The sequence below is a fragment of the Colius striatus genome, chromosome 13, assembly GCF_028858725.1.
Source record: "Colius striatus isolate bColStr4 chromosome 13, bColStr4.1.hap1, whole genome shotgun sequence".
In the NCBI taxonomy this organism is placed as follows: domain Eukaryota; kingdom Metazoa; phylum Chordata; class Aves; order Coliiformes; family Coliidae; genus Colius; species Colius striatus.
Window position 1 is genome coordinate 12,243,304 of NC_084771.1, and position 24,456 is coordinate 12,267,759.

Below are 24,456 nucleotides of genomic sequence, written 5' to 3' on the forward strand. Positions count from 1 at the left end.
CAATATGGAAGTCTCCCTAAATAGACACAATTTTAACTGATCTCACACACAAGTAAAGTTATGCTGCCCTCAACAGAAAAGGCTCCACTGGTCACTAAAATTAGAAGACAGAAAATAGTCAGCCTAAAGCAGACAAGAAATGATACACAGATTAAGCACAAGAAGTCAGTCAGTAGAAGCAGGAAAGAAAGTAGCTGAGGAAGAAACACAGCAAGTGCAAAGGGAAAAAAAGAGGCACAAACTGTAAAAATGCAGGCTAAGATCCAAATGAAAAGTTAAACACAGAAATGAACCAATGGAAGTTCAATTCTTCTAAAGAGTAAAGAGTCAAAAAAAGCCTAAACTTACACAGAGACTCAGAAATGGTTTTTTCATCTAGAACAAACACATACCACATGTGAGCAGACAGGAAAAAGATATGAGCTATTATGGATGTTTAAAGTGTTAGAAATAACAAAACAATCAGTAACACTGAAAAATAAATGTTTTCAGGTGTCACATGGAAGAGTAACTAGAATGAATAACTCTGAATTCGTAGAAGTAGTAATATTACACTTCAACACTGACTTCATGTGCAGAACTGTGATCAAAGTTTATTTATGTTGAATTATATAGAGAACTTAAGAATCATAAAGAAACAGAACAGCGACTATTCAACAGCAGTAAAACAGTAGGCATCTCTTTATCTTTCATTATCATTTCATAGGGCAGTACAACCATTAACTTCAAATGACTGATGATTTTTCAGTCAGATTTCTGTGATTATGATAACTTTGAGCTCAGTAATATCATTTGTACTTTAAATCTCTCACTGGGAACCTCAATTTAATGGGATTATGGGAAGTTAAGCCTGTAAGCCAACACAGTCTACAGCATTTATAGTCTGCAGCATCTGCTCCCTCTATGTTGTCTTTGAAAACTAGGTGTATTCCAGAATTATATTACAGTCTGAAAAAAGCATTACAACAAATTACAAAAGCATAGGTTAGCAAAACATAACAAAGTCATTTTAAAGTCACTATTTTTAGAGAGAATTTCCACTGAAATTAGTCTCATATTTTCAACTGGAAGCAGTGAGAAATTCAGGAGAGATATTGTAGCAAATGTGGCTATTTCAACAGAATGAGCTTTATTAAAAGATAAATTATTCATCTAACGTTTGATGCAACACTTGCACCAAAACTGACACTATCAGTGTACTGTTTCCACATATGGCTCTGCTTTGTGATCATAAGCTATGCTCTTAGGGATTTAGACAGTTTTAGGAAGTCACTACTGCACTGAAGAAGAATAAATAAGCTAAGATTGGACTATCCAGAGTAAGTTCCAGAATTTCTATTGATGAAATAACAAAGTCTGAAATCCCTTGATTCATCAGCTACACATCTCAGCATTGCCTACACAGCCCATTGCAGATGTCTTGTTACATGTGAGGTTTGTGCATCTGCAAATGCTTCCCTCGTGGCTGTCAAATACAAAACAAATTGTGGCTGGTCATGCTAGCTTGAAAATGACAATGTTAAAAAAAAGATATCTTAAATGAAACTACAAACACTTTTGCCTAAGGTTTTATACTTCAGGTATTAAACATTCAAAACCAAAAAACTGAAGAAAAAGCATGCCAATAGTACACACAATTATGGTTATATGGACTTGTTTAAATGCCCCTTGGAGAGCTGCCCAAGTCTTTCAAATAGTACTTCAATTTAAAGAACAATGTACTGCAATCTATTTTTTGTAACAAAAATCTCTGCGGCTAACTTAGCCAATCCCTTTATTCTGTTTTCTTTTAAGAAACATCCACAATTGTTTCTCTTGTCCACATTTTCACTTTGGAAATTCTGAAGCTCCACAAACACTTTATACCTTGATGCACGTCCTGCTGCCCTTGTCCTCTGGAAGAGTTTTTCACTGAATGAAGTTCTATAGCTTAATGGCCTTCGTCTGTATTCACATTTCATGTACATCAAAGCCAAAGACAGAAGAAGGAAGCAGGATAGGTTGAGAGAGGACAGGGAAGTCATTAGCACAGCAAGCAAAAAGAAAGGAGATTGCATAATAGTTAAAAAAAAAAAAAGCCACACTGAACAAACGGAAATATGGTTAGTAAGAAACTGTTTTGTGATGCTCCCTTTTCCAAGGATTTTGTTCACTCAGATTGAATATACTTTCCACAAATCCAGAAACATCTTCATTAGATTCTAAGGTTTATTCTCATTGCTCTTTATTGCAAGAAGTTATAAATTCATAAAACTACAGTTTCAAAACTGGGCATAAGTTTTGTAGCAGAGGTGACTTTGCCCTCATCTACTTAAAGACACATGAGCAAGCTTTAAAACACAAGTGCTAAACTAAGAAGCAAAACTTAACAACCGACAACACTGCAACACAGCATTTGTCTGAACAAGAGCAAAACAGAATCGTTAGCAAAACCACTGCATAAGATACAACACCATATGAAGAGTAAAATTCAAGTTGCAGTACTTCAGAAGAGGAGTGGCTTGGTATTTCAAATGATTAGATCATCATGAAAGATTAAAATTAATCAAACAAGACCCATATGCAATACAAATAGCCATCATATAAAACCTCAATATATTAAAATACATACTTATTCTCTCTATATTAATAACTTAGTATGAGAAAACTTTTGGAAATAAGACTGTATTAGCATTCAGATTTCTTTCTTATCTTTCACTTTCTAACATGAACAATCTGTTCTTAAATACAGTGCATGGACTTATAAATGAAATCTACTTTATCTTACAGAGACACACTAATACTATTATGTTTAACTAATATAAAATGCCATGAATTTTTAATGCTCTGTAATTTATAGTATAAGGATATCAATTTCTCTAAGAGCCTCACATGTATTTCAACTACCTTAGAAGACACATAGTAGTGCAGAATAAAAACAGTAGTTAAAGCTGGTATGAAGTTAAATCCATTACTATGGGACAACAAAAGACTGTAATAAATAATTTCAGTTAATGAATCACTATTAACTACAATTTTAACCTTTCAGGGAAGAGCTTACTCTCACCAAAGTAACACATTCACTATTTGCCAACTTGGTAAAGGAACCAAAGAGAATACAGTTCCTACTCTAGTCTGTCCACATCCTAGGAACTACAGGTATTCCTTTCTGTTCTTTGTTTTACATAGTTGTTAACTTGTTCTGTCTACATTCCTTTAATCTGCTGCTTGTTCTACAGCTCCTTTCTTTAAGAATCATTCTGTTGTGATGTCTAACATGAAGTGGAAAAAGTCAGTTAGTTCATCTGGACTAATTTCACTGTTCAAATTATTTATTTACATCATTTATGATACATTATATGCTCTGTCATTTGACAGAATAATATTTGAACAAGTTTTCTCCTGAAGTCCATAGTGAATCTGTATCTCACATCACATTGGACAAAGTACCTAAATTACTTTGTCTTTGAATAAAAATAAGCAGTCACAAACAAATTGTATGCAGATTCCCTAACTCATACAGCTAAAGCAAAGTCATTTTAACACATTGCCAATAATCCACTTACATGGTCATCAGCCATGCTTATTTAAGTATACTGCTTTGAAATTTAAAAAGAAGGAAAAAACTTAACATACATCAACCAGGAAATCAAGGGTCTTTCACAATCATCTCTTCCTCTCCATAGGAGGTGTATCACTGCTTTTCTAGACAGCAATTTTATAAGAAACACAGGACAAGTACCTTGAAAGAGTCTGACACTTTTTAACCGTTTAACAGCTGGACAAAAGTGTTCTCAAAATAAGGTGGCAAGAGCTTTTGGTTACAAGGCAGGTTAAAGAATAATGTAATTGTAACACAAGTTACCTTAACTCATATTGTATTACCTGTGTTTTTGTTCTTGTTGCAGTAACTGAGCTGCTATTTTTCTCAAGTCAGTCACTTCTTTGAGTTCATCATCATCTTCAGCCAGAAGTTGCTCTTTCTGAAGTCTGAAAAAATTAAACATTAGTAAAGCAAGACAGAAGTGGCTACATTATTGGATAATAACTAGAGCTCCCTATAAGCTTCTTTTCTGTCAAAGAAGGGCTGCTCGGTGTTCAACATGAGATGTCTTTCCTCCACATGCACCAGCTTAAATCAAAATCTCCCCCTCGGCTGCCACTGGCAATAAAACTTTCCCAGAAAAGATCAAGAATAATTACCTTTTTTCATCTCCCCAGTCCTCATTCTGTTCTATCTTCCGGGATTTCTCAGGATGTTTTCCCCGTTCCTTACACAGAATAAAAATAAACTTAGTCTTGAATTTAAAAAAAAAAAGCAAGCCTGCTGAACAGTTTTTCTTTTATCAAGCCACATTACCTTGATATAAGACAGCAACGGTCCGATCTGTATGTCTCCTTGTTCAGGAACAGCTGCCTCTTCTGCGTTTGGATCAATGTAATCATACACCTCCTGGTCTAGTGAGGATTGATGAAGAAGGGAAAAGATGGTATTAAACAATTCTCTTTAACCAAATGTTACTCCTGAGAGAGAGAAGTACTTATGAAAAATGTCAGATAAAGATAAAACAATGAAATCATGTCTCCTTGAGACAGAAATAATTGTTTTTTTTTTCTTTCAAGTCTTGTCTATTTGTGATTATTACACTGGTTTCTGATATGATGAAAATACAATGCCAACATGTGATCATATCATTTTGTGTCAATTTCTTAGATTACATTACTTAAGTAAAAGTATTGCTGTTCCCTAAAATGAGAGACAGGTAACAGATATTACCTTTCTGTGGATCAAGTTTACTTCCCGTTACATGATTGTCATTCCTTAATGTCTGCTCCCTTGTTGACTCTGATACCTGGGAGTGAAGGCTGATTGTATCATCATCAGATGGCTGCAAAGACAGTCACATATAAAACAGAACTTAGATACATACTGCATTATTGTATGATTTGCTAAGAACTCATAAATTATAGTGCAACTGACCTTGCTGAGAGGGATGGCTTCCAGGAGAGAGAAAATACAAGTCAGGTGAGGGTATGTGTGGGAGTGTTAAGAGAACCAAGTGGTCCAGTCCATCCCCAGTCAGCACATTAAGAAAACTGTACTTGGGTACTTCTTTATCTAAATAATTACTTCATTATCTAAATAGCTACTTTGAACCTTGTTAGACCACTGATGGGGGTGGTGGAAATTAAAGCTTTACTTCTAATGATTTGGAATTTTCTTAAAATATCCCAACTAGTAATACTCCTTGCTCTACAGTCTTCCCACTAACAATCACTCTGCATTGTAGGAATCCGCTTTCTCAGTTTCAAAAATTTTTTGCTCTACATTATACATCATTGACATCATTATTAATTACGGTGCCTTCACCTACACTTCTACAAACATAGAAATAACTTGCAAGGGTTTTAAACCAAGCAAAACAACCAGACATTTATTAAACAATGAGGACTACTAACATATACAATGCCCGAATTTAGACCAAATAAACTTTAATTTTCCTAGGTATATTTATTTTGTTAATAACAAAACAAAGCTTCGAATAAATTGTCCTTTGTGTAGAAAATGCTTATGCATCTCACATCACAAGATCCCAAAAATTCCTTAGATTAGAGTTCAGTTCTAAGAATGTATGAAATTTGGACTGGAATGAACCTTAACCAGAAAAGTCAAATCAATGTGTAAATAATTTGTGTCTCATACTGACAGTTTCATGGTTTAAATTCAACTCAACAGTCCATACTCAGACACAGCATTCAATATAGATCCTCAATGTTAAATGCAATTTAGTTTCTCAAATGATACAAATTACAAAGTAAAAAATACTAATAAGCAGAAATTGCACAATTTTGACAGTGAAAATTACTCACTTCTGTTGTGGACAACCTTTTATCTCCATTATCACTTCCTATGCCAGAGTCTGGTCCGTGATTTTTATTGGGATAAAAGTCCTCCATGCTACATTAAGAAAAATAGCACACAAAAAACACCACACATGAATGAAAAGAAACAGTAGTTTCACTTTTCTAAGAGAAAATAAACATCCTTTTAATAACGTGTTCTCTGTACTCATCTACAGTTCTGCACAATGCCCCACGTGCAGAGAACAAATCTCCTACAAGAGTTGTTAAAAAAGTATCAAAACAAAGTTAAAGAGCAAACAATGAATTACAGAACTCTCCCCATATTTAAGCAATTTTAGAATTTTTCTACTTCATTCAAAAATATCTTCAGAAAAGTTTCCTTTGAAAAACCTCAATTGTTTGCATTTCATTGGCAGTTTTCTAATAGTAGCAAGTAATACATTCCCTACTATAATAATAGATTTTCAGGCACAGTTAAACTTAACTATTTCCCCCAAATGTATGTCTTCTGAACAATGACATAACATTGGCAGCATCAACACGGTGTGTTTTCCAACTGTGCACTGTAGCTCAGTTAAAATCGTATCATTATCTGGAAAGTTTAATTAAGCGAGTTCTCACGTCTATAAATATGACACACAGTGGTAATACTCCTGACCTTGTTCCTCTGCAACATATTTTAGTTTCAGGGCTTAAGATCAATGGAGGCTTCTGGGGAGTGCTGGTGGGCTGCAGTTTCTAGGAGCATTTAGAAGTAATCTACAGGCATTGTGGACTAATTCCTGATGGCACAGCTGCCCGAGACCAAGATCATGGACTAAATTTGATGGTTCAGACAGTTCTATGTAAGCTTTATTAATAGCTTTCATCTTTTCCTCAGTCTTGAACAGAGAGGTAGGAGTAGCATATGAAATGTTAAGAAAATGGGCAAAGTGGGAGTATTGCTCCATGTGGTTTCCAATGGCGAGTCAAGTGATGACAGGAAATACAAATGCATTCCCATGTAATTACTTGAGGTACAGCACAGAAGTTCAATAGAATACCCTGCATTTTTTGATGAAGTAATCTAAAAGAAAAAAAACTCTATGATATTTCAACGCTGTTTAGTTTCCCTCCACATTTATGTGAGAGGCAGACTTTCCATCCAACAGACTAACAGTATACTGAGGACATTTATGGGAACTTCTCATTTAGTGCTTTGACATATCTTTTTGAGAAACAAATAGCTGATTTTTCGTATAAATAAATTTAGAATACATCTTTGTTCTGATTTTTAAAACTTTAGCCAGTACAACAGAAATTTTTCACAGCAACTCAGGTGAGCCAATTAAGCTTCCAGTAACACAACTTTAGAAAACAAATACTATGACTCCTAAACAAAGAGTAACTGAACTACTGAAATTCCAACTATTATCTGTAATAAAGAGATCACATCATAGCAAATGTTGAAGTAAAATAAAATAAAACCCCACAACTCACCTGTCTGTGAGAGGCTGGGAAGGGATTCGTTTACCTAATGATGGAAGATCCAAAGAATCTGGTTTTTTATCTATTCTGAGGCACGCCTGAATGCTGAGGAATTTAAATATATGTACTTTACCCTTTAAACATATCTGTTGAGAAACAAGTGAATTAAAAATATATCTTAATGACATAGCATGTCTTTTAAAAATGAACCCCAAATATTTTCTACACTGAGTTTTTACCCACAACTTTGCACTAGGAGAAATACATCTGAACAAATTTAAACCTGATTGGTATAACTTAGGACAGCTTCCTCTTTCTTAAGATCCTAATGTAAATTTCTTAACCAGAACGCTTTATTACTAACCTGTGCTGGTGGTATCTGCATTGGATTGTTATCCAAAACTATAACTTGTAAGTGACGTAACTTTCTGTAACAAATTGGAATTTCTGTAATTTTATTACAAGAAAAATCCAGCTTTACCAAGGGAAGGTCTCCTAATTCTGCATTGGGGGAAACAAAACAAAAAAGTAATCAGGTATCTTCTTAACACTTTACCTAATTTACCTACATCAAAGAAATGAAGACTAGTAGCTTACCATCTGGCAACATATGGAGATTATTTCTTCTTATGTTTAATTCTCTAAGTGACTGCAATTTTCCTATCTGCTGGGGAAGAACTTGAAGTTCATTGCAGCTAATATCCTAAGAAAGATATAATTAATAGTTTAAGATGATCAGTTAATTTAAATTAAACAAAGGAAAAGTGATATCAAAACCACTATAAAATGAACTATTGAAAGGAAAACTATCTACCCTATCTTGTTTTTTTTCCCCAAAGAGAAAAAATACTATGCCAGATCTCACTATTTCTTCAGTATGGAGTGATTCATGTCCCAGAAACTCAATTCAAAAAGTAAAATCAATGAATCATGAAAGACTGGTTTTGAGATTAAAACTGCAGCCTAGGCATCAGGAGTTCCTAGTGTAGCTCCTGTATCAGTTAAAAACATTTTGTGCTATTGCTGACAAACCATTTGCATTCTGCCCCTTCTTCCTTAAAAAACCTTGAATCAATCCATGCAATTTAAAATTTACAGAGAGCAACAGCAGGCTCACCCACTTTTTGAGACAGGCACTAGAGGGTGACAACACTGCACCACATCAACACAGACTACAAGTATTTCTGCCACAAACGTAACATCTATTAATGTGGTCCAGACTCAGTCAATCACATTGATATAAGACCATTTCTAACCTTTTTCATTTCAGGTTTCAGAGACTGGTTTCCTAGCCTAGAAAACAATGAAAGAAAACTATCTGATGAAAAACTGGAAGCTGATTTTAAAGGCAAGCTGAATCAGCAACCAGAAGCCAGGTCACATGAATCCAGTTTCCTCTACTACACGCTTCCAAAGCTCCAGCCTAGGCACTGCTCAACTGCTTTTGGCAATCACAACGTCTGTACATAGCTGGATGTCTCAGAAAGTACAGGCTGTTTAGGATCAACCAGCTGTATCTATTCCAAGTCCTTTTCTGTCCATGTCACCAAATTTAAGATGGGACTCCCCTCTTAAAAACATCTTTCTAGCACATAGCTTAGCTGTCTACTTTTTATTCTATGTATTACTTTTGTTCTAATCAGGTATAACACAGGTACTAGAATGAGACTCTCTAGTCCTTAATGTGTGTCATCAAGCATACATTTTAGGTTTGACAATTTTGAAAAATAAGCCAAAACCACCACAACTGCAACTCTGAAAAACATTCCTTTCCTAGAAACAATAGCAGTGATATCACCTTGAAATCCTATGACATTGAAATGAACACAAAGAATTTCTCACTGAAGAGCAGAAGGCTCTAGAAAAAGCCTCACAAACATTCCAAATATCACACATTACTTGTAAACTAAACAAAAAAAAAAAAGCTGATTTCTAGCTCAGAAATTAGATCAGGTTAAAAGAAATCTCCAGGGCATACCCAGCTACTCTGGAAGCAGGGTAAGGATTGCTTGCAATGACCAAAGAAATTATCCATACTGGAGTGGAGGGGAGGAGGTGGGGTGTTATGTGCAATGTGACCTAGTCTAAATGTCAGGTCAGTGAATAATTGTGCATAGTTCTTTAAAAGGCATGAGCTTAACAGAGAGTCACAATCAGAAACTCCCAGAATATTAAGAAACAGAGAATGTAATGGGAGGACAAAGCACAAAACTTTAGGATGTCATAGGATAAAAACAGAAAAATTCACCACTTCAAACAACTTATAAGTGCAGAACCAAATTAAATAATCTGAAGATTTATAAACCCCTCATTCTTCAGTTAACCCAATGTACCTACTTGTGCTTAACCCTATTTCTGAAACTACAATATACTACACCTGTAATTTGAGTTCTAACACTAAGAAAAAACAGTAATTCAACTTCTTTTTTGTAGTTCTATGTTTTAATAAATATTGTTTTATTATACTGTAAATAAACTGCTTACAGTTTCCTTAGTACAATGATTCACAATTGTACTTACCAACTCCATTAGATCTCTCAATTTTCCAATTTCTTCTGGAATGGAGACCAGCTTATTATTACTGACGACCAGAACTTTAAGTGGAAGATCAAACAGGTATTTTGGCAACGTTGATAAAAGATTACGACTTGAAAGAAAGAAAAATGAACAAGCAAGGATCCATTATAATTTTCTGTTTAAGCCTAAAAAGGAGTCTGAGATGCAAATTATAGCTTAAATTTAGACGACGTTGTAAGAGTTTAACACTATTTTATGGAATGGGAGAAAAGTTGCACTATCTCTCATGAATTCCTTATCAGATGAAGCATCAGATATATCAAGTTTAGGTAGCTATCTCACTTGATGAAATAAGTATGTACTATTACTGATTCTAACAAAAACACACAGAGATATCTGTTAAAAGAAATAACGTTTGATGTTTGCTTTTATCCTGCTTTTTTATATTTTCAGAAGGCCCATCTTATCTGACAGTCTATCAATATAAAGTTCATATAAGAAAAATCTATTTCACTGTGAGGTGAGGGAGTCCTGGCACAGGCTGCCCACGGAGGGTGTGGAGTCTCCTTCCTTGGAGGTCTTCAAGACTCTCCTGGACACATTCCTATGTGACCTGATCTAGGTGAACCTGCTTCTGCAGGGGGGTTGGACTAGATGATCTCTAAAGGTCCCTTGCAATCCCTACCATTCTGTGATTCCATGATTCTATGTTCTCAGCAAACCAAAACTTTATTCAAGGCCATTTCTTCTCATGTCATGTGGCCATGTCAACTCCTCAGTCATCATAAAAAGCCCTTAACATCTACTTATTACTTTGCAGAGCAACAGTCTGGAACATTAGTTTGAATTAAAAATTCTGCCTTCCGTGTATGTAATTTTCCAAGTGCATGCACATACATCTGCATTGCATGCAAGAAATACACTGTTACTGACAATATCATTTAAATTCATATTGGAAAAAGTACCAACTGCAGACTGCCACTGCCAGAAATACATCACTTTTTTTTTCTAATAAGGTACTTGTGCATTTTAAAAAGCCATTGGAAAACCAGCTTGTTCAGATGTGATTCCTTTCATAAATAAAAGTGAAAAATGTAATTGCTGTTGCTTTAAGTAGAACTGTGTAGAGGTCAGTTCCATTTTAAAAAAACAAATGGAAAAAACCCCAGAGACTAATATCAACTTCTGTGTTCACACTACACTAAGAAAAATACAGAAGTTTTACTGTTTAACTGGTAAGTATCAGAGCATTGCTTTCTTATTTAAAAAATACGAAGCTTTTTACATCCATTTTCTCCATGACTACAGTTTACAAGGCTGCAAATCCAACAAAAATAAGCTTACGCCCTTGCAGCATTTCAGCTTCAGAGAAATACTGCAATTTTAACACCTTAATATGAAAGTAAACTTCAATCACCCTCTTTACAGAAGTAATGTGTTTATGCTCTTAACACTAACCAAACAATACAAACGAGTTTTGGATACAGGTATGCACTAAGTCTCTTTTTTTATGTTGTATTTCAGGCAGATATGAATACTGGTTTTGGCTGGAGAGCATAAAAAGTGAAAACACAGCATACAAGTATATTTTGTTAATTGATTACAAAAATATGGCAATGAAACGGTCACTCTGCATTGGTTAAATTTCTTCCGGTCTTTTGTTTGTTTTTTAAGGAGCTGCCTACTTTACTATGAATTCCATAAATTTCTTCAGTCATCTGAACCCAAAATAGAATTTGAGATCATGTGATTTTCTTCTGTAACAAAATACTGAAACTAGTAAGCCAGGATTTTAGCCGCCTCTTCAACTACTGTTGTCCGCACGTTTAGCACTGTAAAGACAGTCCTCAGACATCAGCACAAAAATGAGCTCAGTAAGACAAATTATGATTTGAAGAGTTGACTCAAAATAACATGTAATGCCTTGTTAGAATTAAACAATACTTCTGTGTAAAGAACTGTACTCAGCACCTCAATTACCATCAAAAGAGAAATGGGCTCATGCTGTTCTGTAAAGTCAGGTCAAAACTTCTTTCAGCAAACACTGCAGTTATATCATTAATCTGTTTTAGAATTGCTACAGACCAGATTACTCTTAAATTACCACTGTTAAGTTGATAGCTACAGATGTTAAGACATAGGTTGGGGGCTGGGGTGGTGTTTAGTTTATTTTTTTCTAAGAATCAATTAAAAGTTTTTTCAAAATAAATTCTGGAACCAAATATCACATGTTAGGTAGTTCCTAGCTGAGAAGACTGGTTTGGACTTGATGTAGTCAACATAAGAAAGAAGGAATACTGAGGAAAACAGGGTCTCAGCTCTTTTGGAGAGGGTTCTTCTAGATTACTCATCCTTCCAGAGAAGGAAGTGCTTCTGCTATTCTTCTGAGAAAATCCAACCAATATGCTTTCCAAGTTTGAGAACAACAATACAGCAATGGATGTAAATCATGTGCAAAATGAATAACTGAGCCTTCTAGCCAAAGTAATCTACCCTGTTGAAATACCAGATTTTTTACACATGTAGTTTCTAAACATAGTCTGTCTGCATAACATTAAAAAAAGAATTGTAAACTCTCCTTAGCCTTAGCTGCCACAGTTTACTGACTGAATTTTCGTAATGCAGTCAGCTCCTTCACATGAAGGAAACAACTGTTGGCCCTAAAACACCAAGGATAAGGCAAATAAACAACAGAATAAGTTTCTCTGTACAAAAATAAAGGCATAAGGGCACTCAATAACTTGAAGAGGTGAATGTCATCTCATCAATGAGCTAAATTATAAAGATCAGAAACAACAAGCTTTACTCACCTAATGTTAAGGTAGGTAAGCATTTGTAAGTTTTTAATAGATTCTGGAATGGATTTGATGCAGTTGTGGTACAAATTTAAAGTTTCCAGTGGTGCAAACAGCCAGACATCAGGAGGAATTTCAGTAAATCTGTTCTTTGAAAGATCTGGAAGAAAACAAAAAAACCCTTTTAGCAAAATCTCCCCGCAATAAGAGGAGAAAAAAAGTACACAAGTGCCAAATGTTATTCTTGTCATGCTCCTAAAAAGTAAGGTGTTGCAAGAAGTGTAAAATAATTCAGCTTTACCAGATGCTACTGCATATAATTAATACACAAAAAGGACTCAAAATACTAGAAAATTATTGTTTGATTTGCAACTATAACAGAAAACAGAAAAATGTCAGGAATTCAAAAATACATTAGTCACTTTAAAATTAAGAACATTTACAACGCAACAGAGTATCAGTTATGGTTGTTGCTTCTCTGTCTTTGTTCTGTGCAATTGTTGGGTTTTTTCCCTCTGGTTCCAGACACAATATAAGTCAAGGTACAAACCCAGTAAACACAAGTTTTCCTCTGACAGCTGCATTAGAACCTGACCTCACTGTACAAAACAGTTGCAATGCTAAAGGTATGTTTGAAAAAATCTTTTCCACATTATCTTACTGAAGAACTACAGTTCTCATCTAAAACACATTCAACACTGCAAGCACAGTAACTGAGACATTCTTCACTTACACATTTATAACTTAGCTAAAAAGCTATAAAGTCACAAAAATACAATGCCAAATGCATTTTGCTATAAAAAATAAGGATGTAGTTTCATTTAATCTGAGGAGCAGAAACAGGAGACACTTTTGATGATGGAAACATAATGCTAGAACTAGAGTTATTTTGACAATGTCTGACTGCATTATGCAAATCTGTATGCAAATATATGAAACCCAAGTGCACTACAAAAATCCATGCCATCTCTGACTACATGAAGTCTTTAAAAAGATGTTAAAAATTAAGTGGAATGTGACCCAAGAATCCTGGAAATTACCAGTTAACTATCAAAGCCTGTGTCATAAGAAGTCCATGAAACTATCCTGGAAAAAAAAAAAATACATATTTACTAGAGAATGACTGTCTCTGTTTTTTAAAGTAACTCTGGTTCCCAACTCAAATATTTCAAAAGGATGTGGTTTCTCAGAATTGCTGAACAAACTTTTTGAACACAGAAGCAATACAACTTCCTTGCTATTTCAGGCTTTAGTTCTCAGTTTTTAACACTTGCAGGAAATAACTGTTCCTGCTTTGCTCCTATCACATTACCATTGGAACAAACATATAGTTTGTTCTACATTTGACTGACAAAAGTGGCTGGAAAAAGTGTCTCAAAGTCACCATCAAGTTCAAAAAAAAGAGAACTCAACACTCTGTTGTATAACTGGTGGCTACAAATGGCATTTATCAGGGCCAACACTGGGATCAATATTGTTTAGTATCTTTACCAATAACCTGGGAAACAAGGTAGAATGTGCCCATAGGAAGTGCATGGACAACACTAAGTTTGGAGAGGGCGAAGAGGCAACTCACATACTGGAGAGCTGGGATGGCAGACAGTCACCTTGACTGGCACACATACCATGCAATGACTTGCACCTGTGGCAGAGTATGTTCTATGAAGAGTATGGGCTGAAGGACAAGAGGGTAGAAGAGAGTTTTGCAGAGAACACCACACAATGCTGGTACACAACAGGATGAATTGAAGTCATGAATGTGCACAGCAGTGAGGAAGGCCATGCACACAGGGTGTCACAGATGCCTATCAAATAAAATGGACTGGTATGATGAAATATCACCTTCCAGTGGCATTACTTTTGGAAGTAGCCTCAACTTTGCTTCCTGAAGTCTAGAATATGTGAAATCTGAGAGCTGCCTGTCACTCCATCATTCTATCATTTCTAAGAAACATTCTCATGCAAAAGTATCACAAAACCCTCCTTTAGATCAGGGCATCCACTACTGATGCTGAATTCTGCAAACTCTAGCTACAAGAGGCAGAAGGAGAAAGCCCTGGGTTGCAAGACTAGCATTGTCATTGAATTAATTAAAAAATGAAATAAATTTAACTAAAACTAAACACACCAACTAAAACAAAAAGCTTGTTAAAAACCAAAGCATAGCTCAAGAAAGTTTTCCCAGTAATGAGGCTTGTTTTCTGTTTTCCACCACATCAATTTTCAAACATTATAGGAAAATGGCAAATTATACATGAAAAAAAACTTCCCATAAAACCCTTTTTAGGTTAAACAAAGACATACTCATTCTAAATCTCAGCAGAGAGGGATAACTGTGCAGAAAAGATATACATAGTTTTATTGCCAGTTCTACAACCCCCACCACATCAAGAGAGGATCTGATACAATCCCATCGGGTTTTTCCCAATTCTTTTATCAACAGCTGGAAAGGTAAGTGAAGGCTAGTACAAAGATCTAGTCCACAAAATACAAATGACAGAATCCCACCATAACACCATCGATCCAAAGAGCAGTATTGTAGGTTATATCTGAACTGAGATTCAAGAGCACCATGAAAATTCTGCCATTGTGTGTGCATTCAGCCATGCTCCAACCAAACATCTTGGAATAACACAGGTTAAAAACCAGCTTTGCCATTTCTTCAACAGAAATAAAACCCAGAGGTGAAACAGAGAGCAGCTACAGTGTCCTACAATTCTCTGCTCTGGACAATGAGTAGAACAGGACTGCAGTACTGAACAGGCAACAGAAAACCAGCTGTGGTCTCTAGCCTGGTCTGACAAAAATCTGATCCAAGTCCCTTAGCGCATCCTTGTACAAAAACCTTACAGTTTCACTTTAGAAGAAAATACATAAATATTGTGCAATTGGTATATATCATTATTGAAAATACTTCCCTGAAAACAATGCCTTCCAACACTGTGGGGCCAGGATTTCATTTCTCCATTATGAAACTCAGAACTCCCATTAAAACAGGAAGCAATACCTATACCTGTCAGTAATAAAAAAAGGTAAATAAAGAGTTGGAAGTAGTATGACTTCTCTTCCAAGCCACTTTTCATTTATGCATTACAAAGTAGTATTGGAAAAGTCCCAGGAGTTTGGATCTTCAGATGCAGTCTTGCACAACATTCATAAATATGAAACATACTTACAGCTTTTTAAAAACCAGTAATGCTAATCTTTATCCAAACTGAAAAGTGATTTCTACTCCAGAGACATTTTCATGAGGAGCAAAAAAATTATTAATTCATCTATCAGGCTAAATGAAACATAGATGAAGGCTTAAGCAATTTAGGTACCTTTTGAAGAGTAATAATCCAATGTATGACTGAGAAAATAATGTAAGGAAATAAAAGAGGAAACTTCCTAATAGAGTGTTCCTCTATACACAAGGCAGACTTCATCTCCATCAAAGCAGAAGCACATTGCTGGCTCTTAAAATGAGAGTGGTTTTGTAGGGGTTAATTGACTAAATAAGTAAGGAAAGCTGCTAAGTGCAGAACCACAGGTGATTCAAGATGACAGATCTTGTAGAAAGACTGTAAGAACTCTTCGCTTAGCCAGTTTATACTAGAAAACTCTAAATTGGAGGTGTTATGGTTGAAGACTAAATAGAACACACTCCCCATAACTGCTTGTGAATCATAGGATATTTCAATTCACTATCTCTGCAGAAACAACAAAAGTGAGAAGGGTAAAAGGGAACTACAAAAATATCACGAAGTTGACTGCAGCTTAGTTTCTTTTTAACAGAGTAAAATCTTTACTGACTGTAAGACAATGAATAAAATATAATGTATTGAAGCTTCTACAGAAAAGAACTTTAGGAAATCAGTTGGGAAGGGAGCTATTAAGTTGCAAGAAAGTATCTTGTACAACTTTCAGCCATGATCAAAAGAAAAAACAAAAAAAGCTCAAGCTGTCAGGTTAGAGGCATGCAGTAAGATAGTCAAATAGTGTTAACATCATGTTTGCCTTGCTTTTGCACTTTACCCTAACACATTCATTACTGCTTACTATCACAGGCATGTGCTGGAATTGACTGACCCTTTATTTGATCCAGTACAATCATATTTATATTCACACCTTGCATGTGTCACATGTTGAACTTGAAATATAATGTTTAGTTGAGAAATTTACACTTGAATCTTATCTAGACGCTATAATATTTTTCATAAAATATGCTGGTCATGATACTGGCATTGGGAGTTTGTTTGCTAAAAGTGTTCTAAAATTATGTTTAGAAACAAGATCAAAAAGAAATCAACCATCCACATCTCCACCTCAACCCCAGATCTGCTCTCCTAACTTGTAATACACACAGATTTTCCTAGCCAGTTTTGCTAGTAATGCTTGAGCTGAAACTGAGCCATAAAACATCTATGCACAACATGATTAGTTCTAGGTAAGTCAATGAACGTATGCAATTAAAAGTGCTTAGACTTGATCCTAAAGATATATATTTAGCCAATCTAAACATGAATTGGAGATCAACCCACAGAACGTGGGTAAAATTTATTAGTCTGTCAACTACAAGATGAATCTGGAGAAGAAAAAAGAAAAGTAGTCTCACTGCACAAACACCTGCAGTCTCCAAGAGGCAGGAGTTTTCCACTTCCACAAAATACTCCATCACCTTATAATTCAAACCCTCTGATGGCTAAAATTTGTACTGAACAATAACATCATTTAAAAAACCCACTCCTCAGTTCAACTATATTTCACACAGCAATTCATTCACTTGACAGACTAATGGTACTGAAGAAATGTAGGCAGGTAAATGTTCTTACTGAGTGTAACACTCCAACATCATCTTGTGGCCACGTCCTACCAACTATTTCTCTGTTACACAAATATCCCATTTTTCTTTCTCTTATCTCAAACAGAAAGCACAGTCACTCTCCTTGAGGAGGGTACTATAAAAATAAAATTATCAGATTTGCATTCTATCTGATGGAGTTCCAAAGAGGTAACAGCAACACAGACAAGACTAAGGCTTCACTAACATTACATCTTCACCCACAAGTAAGGACATCAGACTTCAAACATCTTTAACTTCACAATCAACAAAGGTAAATGCTGGGCATTACTTGTGTCAAGGAACAGGAAACAGTCCAAGACATTTAAATTCTGTTGCACAAAGATATTTCAGATGTTGAAATGTCAAAATGACTTTATGGAATCAGCCAGTAAATGTATGCATTTCCCTATCTTCCTAAGGAGGAAGGAAAGCTAAATTCAGGCTGCCAAGCATCTAAGACGAACCATAAAGCAAAGACATATGCATGAAATACTATAAAATTTGTCTTCCAAAACCTCATACAAATACACACAAAAACTCTAAGCCTACCACTTTAAGCACCTATGAGCATGACTTACCTCCTACCAGGAAGGAAGATAGCATAATATAGAAAGAAAAGCAAGAATCCAAAGCTAAGTATAAATCAGTTTACCAAAGCAGACCAACACTTCACCTACACCATGCCCACCATGGACTCCTGGCACGCTCAAGTCAACTTCCAGAGCCCTACAATATAATGATAAAGCTTTAACACATGTAGTGGAGGGAATTACTTGTCTACTGCACAAGCAGTGTCACAAGAACTCAAACCTAAGTAGAAAAAGGAAAAGGCCCTCCAAATCAGTTAAGAGTGTTATTATTGTCCATAACTGTGGCTCAACAAAAAATTCCCCAGCAGCTGCCTAAGTTCATTAGCTCCTATTTTATTGTTACACTAAGCACAGTTTGTGTGGCCACACCATGAAAAGATGCTAGTTCAGTCCTCGGGAGAATGTTCCAACAGTCCATCTCCCATTTGAGTATGTGTTTATTAATAAAAAATCTGTATTTTCATATTATCCTTAGTCTTGTCATCCTACTTACTGCAAATAATTGAAGGCAGATGCTGAGAAATTTTATTAAAAATGACACTGGTAACACTGAACTTGATTTTTCTACATCCAAAAACATCATCCTTCATTTTATTACTCTGTCAGTATAAAGATTCCAAGCACCCTGAAGAACTGCTAGCAACTTCCAAGTGTTTGAACAAAATAGTTCAGAAAATAAACTCCTATAACATTTTCCTCCTTCCTTGTTTTAGCAGTCCTGCTTTGAGAAGTGAAAAGGTAACAAAAACCATGGAAACATTATATACTAGTTGTTTATTAGCAAACTGAAGCTACCAGTTTCTGTTGGGATAATGCAGTAGCAATTATTTACATAATCTAAGAATATGATTGATCTTTAGCATATAATCACTAAAAGTATCTTTGTTTTCATCTTCAAGAGTAAGGTAAGTACTACATAAAAGCCATGATCATTCCAAGACTGGGGAAAATGGATTCATGACTCACCAGGCATTCAAAGGTACTATTTGAATTTCTTGTTCTTCAGCTGAAGTCTGTAAGACCAATATTAAAGTGGCAAATTATGTATGTAAAAGAAAAATAAAAATTAAGAAGACACTATGTTTCAAACTCTACTAAAGCTTGAGGGCTCCTTAGTTTGAGAAATTAAGAAAGGAAAGAGATCTGCCTTTCATTACTAACCACAGAAATAGCATTTAGCAGGAACAAACCATTTTCATTGTTCATGTAACAACACTTTCTTCAGTCAAAAAAATGAAACTAACTGAGGCTTCTAGAAGAATCCAGAAAACACATTTCATAGAGACTGAAGTATCACTGAAGATGCTCAGAACTCAACTAAACAAGGCATCAAGCAACCTGCTCTAATTGGACCTTTTCTGAGCAGAAGCCTATCCCAGATGACCTATGAAAATCTCTTTCAATCTATGCAGTTAAAAGATATAAAACTGTGATTTGGCTTTATTACAAGAGTATAATAATTTGAACACTGTTTGGGTATTTCAAATAGCAGTTCTTTATGATGGTAAAGAGGAAAACTAAAGATGCATCAACAAAGCCAAATGTGCCTAAATATGCATCTGCTTCCCAAAAAGGGTCTTAATTCTATCAGACATGAATTTTGATGGCAGCATTAAGAAAACAAAAATCTTCATTTGGAGCTTTCAAATACAGTTATGGAAGAGAAGAAAGAAAGAATGAATTAAAAAAACCCCACATCCACAACCATGAGCATTTCTTAGTATAAGAGGAGGTTATACAGAACAGGTTTCATCAGCCTGGACTAGACAATTGGAGGCCACAATCTATTTTCATTTTTTTCAGTAAAAACCTGGAGCTGCAAAGGAAATTATCAAGTATCTGCTTAAAAATATTATTACTTTTTAATAGAAAATACTAGGCTAGGAACACTTTTTGTATTATTACATGTTCAGTTTATATATTAGAAAAATAGTTTTCTAATACAAGGTATGTATAAATGTATTTTTTTCTAAATATATAGTCTATATTCCTACATATAAGTATGACAAGAGAGACATAAGGACCAGTACCTCTTCCCAAGCACCTACTACTCCTAGGAATACAGTAGGAGACAGCAGCAAAACCAAAAAGTACCCTTTGCAAGTGATTTGACTTGCAAGTAAGGGAAAATACAGCACAAAGTTTCTGAAATTGAAAGAAGAGCATTCATACAGAGTTACAGTTCATGCAGTCACAAAATTGTAACATGCATGGATGAGAAACTCAGGACTTGGAAGCAAGTCCAGAAAAAGCATAGAGGAGGTGTTTCCTTGCCACCAAGGTCAGTGACCACTGCTTGATAGAGAGATGAAAACACTTCCCATCAACATTAATTACTTTGGCCAGTTTAACAGCTTCCATCGCAAGTTTAATCATACAGCCAGTCTTCTAACACATGCAGTGTCTCCTTCATATGTTACTGAAGTGAAACACAGGGTACTGTGACATGTTAATGCAAGTGATCGCGTTTCTAACAGCAACACACTACCAAGTACTTGAGCACAGGCCTGTCCCATATTAGATAGAAGCTAACCATCTTTTCACCATGCTTCTTAGTCTCATGCTCTTCTGCTTGTGTTTCTTCTTCAAGCCACTTAAAAGGAAGAAAAATACTTCCAAGACTATAGGTGGCTCCAAGCAGCTTATAGTTTTTAACTGTGTTTGAGAGCACTGAATTGCTTCTGCTTTATTAAAAGGGATATTACAAAGTGGTGTGGGATATTATTAACATGGTGTTTGGGTTTTAAATCCAACAACAGGAGAGTCAGGAAATTCCTGCTTTATAGTTATCCATGTCACTAATTTTTGTTATATACTCAAGTCTGTTCAGTTAAAGTAAGAAATAAAGAAACTGTCTATGGCCACATAATTAAACTTTCATCAAGCACAGAGGTAAAGTTGTACAGGCAACCATAAATTAGATTTTACAGATCCCGAGTTCTTGACTTTTCAAGCTGAACAGCACTATTAAAGAAAAAGTCCTATTTTTAAAAATACTCATTATTTTAGGGACTTAAAAAAAGCCATCTGTCAGATTGAACCACAGTTTTTCGATATGAAATGCATGTTTCTGTAACTAGAACAGACCAATAGTTGTGTCTCACAGGCTTCTGCTACCAAGGAGGATGGACTGAGATCCAACACATTGGCTTTGAAATCAAGGAAGGTTTGAAGAACCCACTATTCCAGCCCGTCTTCATTGAACCTTGTCTCCTAGTCTACACTGGAAGCATCTACATTGAACATGTCTAAATTGGCACGTTGCTTCAAGCAGGTCTTGTTTTCCATGTACATTTCTCCACTGGCCACAAGTTGGCTCAGGTACATAAGGTTTTTCCTGGAATTTGCCCTCATCAAAAAGTAAACCAGAAACTCTGACGTAAAGGTTGGAAGATGTATGAGGCATGCTGGTGCTGACCTGTTGCATGCCAAGGCAGGGTTGAAACCAACTTATGAACTCGGGGAATTCCTTACCATGCTACCCCATTGAGAAGGATCCAGGCATTTCCAACACTAGACAGTCCACTGCTCCAACATGAGTGTTTCAGTTATTTTAGCAAAGCATGACTAAAACAAAAAATAAAGAACACATCACCAAGCAGTGGCAACCATTTACTCAGCAAATTGGGATATAAAGGGGTAAACTTGCACACTCACTGGATATAGAATCAAAAGGATGTACAGTTATGTCAAACATTATGTTCCTCTCCAGTTCTGAAGACATCTTGGACCACAAATATTTTGTAGCCTCTGAAATAGTAAGTAGCAAAACCCAAAGGAAGCTTATTTGTTTCCCTAAACACATACAGCCCTTTAGTATTTAGTCTAGACTATAATTCTTAAACAGCTTACTGCCAGAAAGAGTGAGAAGTGTTTTCCTGACAAGTCAAAAAGACTTATTAAAATTGTGTTTTATAGCACATGGCACCTTCCCCCCACTTAAAATGGTCATTCCTTATTGGCTTCATTCTCTAAATTTCTTTTTTATTTTGAAATTTTTAAATTCCAAGTTTAACTTTCAAATTATTTTAACTCTTTCTCAGAAAAGCAATATATGGGAAATAATCATCATTCATAAATGAAGCAATATCTCAGTTTAAGGGTTACCTAAAATACATACAAAACTCCCAAGTAAAGTATCTTATGCTAGTCTCTGCATGCTCAGTTATACACATCCATGGCCTTAGCCCTGAAGAGACAACAATCTAAACAGACACGAGACAGAGACAAAAGGCCACAATCAATCAACTGTAACCAGCACTCACTATAGTGACTTACCACTTGCGTGGGTACAATTGTTTCATGCTGGATAAACTAAGCAGAAACATTTTTAAAGTAAGCTAGACTGCTGGAAGACAAAGAACACTGGAAAACAAGGCAAGTGAAGTAAGAGGGAAGCAGGAAAAAAGCCCTGAAGAAAATGGATAAACAGTCTGTGAGCTCAGAGTGAACGGGGTCTAGCAACAGCTACAGCATGTTCTCTTGAGACATGAAGGCCACTGCTGTAGCACCTTCAGCATCTGTTGTTTGCTCGTGCCTCCCACTGACTCCTTTTTACTCATGCCAGATCTCGTGGCAGTATTTAAGAAGGGCTGTAGCCACTTCTGTTAGCTTAAAAATAAGTATCAATTACTGCATGCAATGATTTGAAGTGAACACTTCCATAAACCTTTTAGTTCTAGGTCAGTCTTTAATGCATCAAGTTCTTGTCTCCTACATACCAGTTCCACCTATTTAAAAGGTGGTAAAGTGACAAATTGAAATGGATGTTTGTTTTAATACACAGATGGTGAGGGATTTGCTCCTTGTGCAGTTACATCTGCTGGTCAGCAGCCTATGAACAGGCCTGAGATGCAGGGTTCCCTTAAGCCTGTAACTACACAAGCTTTTTTTGAGAAATACTACATCGACACTTGGGAATGTGTCAGTGATAATCCTGTCTGTCAAGCAAAGTAACCGAGAATAAGACTTTTTTTCCCCCTTCTGTAAAGTTCCATACCTTTTCTAGATAAGTCAAAGCTTGTAGCAAGCAAACAATCCCAGGTTAGTTGAAAGAATAGTGAAAAATCACACTGGTGTACTGCCACAGAAAAGCAGCGCATTCAGGAGTCTCTGTCACGTAGAACTTTTACCACAAGAACGATCCAGTGGTAATATTCACCTTTTCTGTGGAATTCTAGCCTTCAGTTACCTTTTTGCTAAGGACACCATTCAGCATTAAATGCCAGTCTTGTCAGAAAAATGAATATATGCTTTTGAATCATCTCCAATAAGGCTTCACAAGTAAAATGAGAAGGTACTTTTAACAAAAAAACTAGAAAAAGCAAAGGCTTTTTTCCTTATTGCACAAGGTTTTGCAACACAATTGGTGATCTAAACACATTTGTCTCCTCCTCAAATAAGTAATAAAGCTGAAATATGCATTACAAAAAGTTCTTTAGGCCAATCAAAACCAGAAATATTTCAGAGGTTAAATTTTTTATATTCCAAGGCACAAAAGTAGTCAACAGGATGGCAAATTGAGGTCTGATGAGTGGAGAACACAAAAAGTGAAAAAATAACACAGTGCATTTCTTGTAGATCACTATTTCAGATAAGGCTATAAGATGGGATTTTGCATACTTTTTAAGATTAAATTAAGATATTAGTAGTACTCTTCACAATGCAATCCTTTTATGCAGACAAACTAATAATCAGCTGTTCTAATCTCAACTCAGTGAACTAAGACTTTTTCTAACTTGGTATTATAGGTAAGTATCTTTAACAAGTATTTCTTATTACTGGCCTTCAGTAAGGAAACCTCAGTCAACACATACAACTCAGTTTCCCTTAGCCCAAACACTGGACAAGCTAAGAAATCACTGTGAGGAATTTCCACTATTACTCACTTAGAAACTGTGTCATTTACAGATTTTGAATCTGATGCATTTCTGAGTCTAAGCACTACCTCCCCCCCAAAAAATCCATATAATCTGAGTTTCTCTTTGTTCAAATCTGAAGAAATCACTACTGAAGAACTATATTTTTCAACATGTTTGATTTCTAGATTTCAACGTAGATCTAAGCTATACATCACATTAATGTTATTTTCTTAAACTGAGAATTTAGTGTTGCTATTCAGTTACCCTGCCACCACTTTAATTAACATTGGGACCACCAAGAAAAATAACTTCATTCAGACAGGAAAATATAACTGGTTTAGAAGTACATATTGTAAAGGCAGAAGAATATGATAATATTCTTACACAATCTATACTCAATATTAAGCTGAAGGTTTTGTTGTTCATAATTTGTTCCTCATACAAATCACTATACACATTAGAAGGACCAGAAATAAAATCAAAGTAATGCTCAGGAATGGTATCCTATGTCTCCTGCTACCCCATCCCTCAACAGCCACATGCAGGAATCACTCTGT

At 35.6% G+C, this 24,456-nt stretch overlaps 1 protein-coding gene across 1 annotated transcript in view; it reads right to left on the reverse strand.

Moving 5' to 3' along the window:
• LRCH2 (leucine rich repeats and calponin homology domain containing 2) overlaps window positions 1-24,456 on the reverse strand; it is a 59,132-nt gene that overhangs the window by 17,780 nt on the left and 16,896 nt on the right. Inside the window, exons 4-13 of the mRNA XM_062007004.1 lie at window positions 12,639-12,783; window positions 9,832-9,958; window positions 7,909-8,014; window positions 7,676-7,812; window positions 7,324-7,457; window positions 5,851-5,938; window positions 4,757-4,868; window positions 4,340-4,437; window positions 4,183-4,250; window positions 3,865-3,969 (exon numbers count right to left, since the gene is read on the reverse strand). Coding sequence (XP_061862988.1) covers window positions 3,865-3,969; window positions 4,183-4,250; window positions 4,340-4,437; window positions 4,757-4,868; window positions 5,851-5,938; window positions 7,324-7,457; window positions 7,676-7,812; window positions 7,909-8,014; window positions 9,832-9,958; window positions 12,639-12,783 — 1,120 coding nt within the window. The remainder of the gene's footprint in view (window positions 1-3,864; window positions 3,970-4,182; window positions 4,251-4,339; window positions 4,438-4,756; window positions 4,869-5,850; window positions 5,939-7,323; window positions 7,458-7,675; window positions 7,813-7,908; window positions 8,015-9,831; window positions 9,959-12,638; window positions 12,784-24,456) is intronic.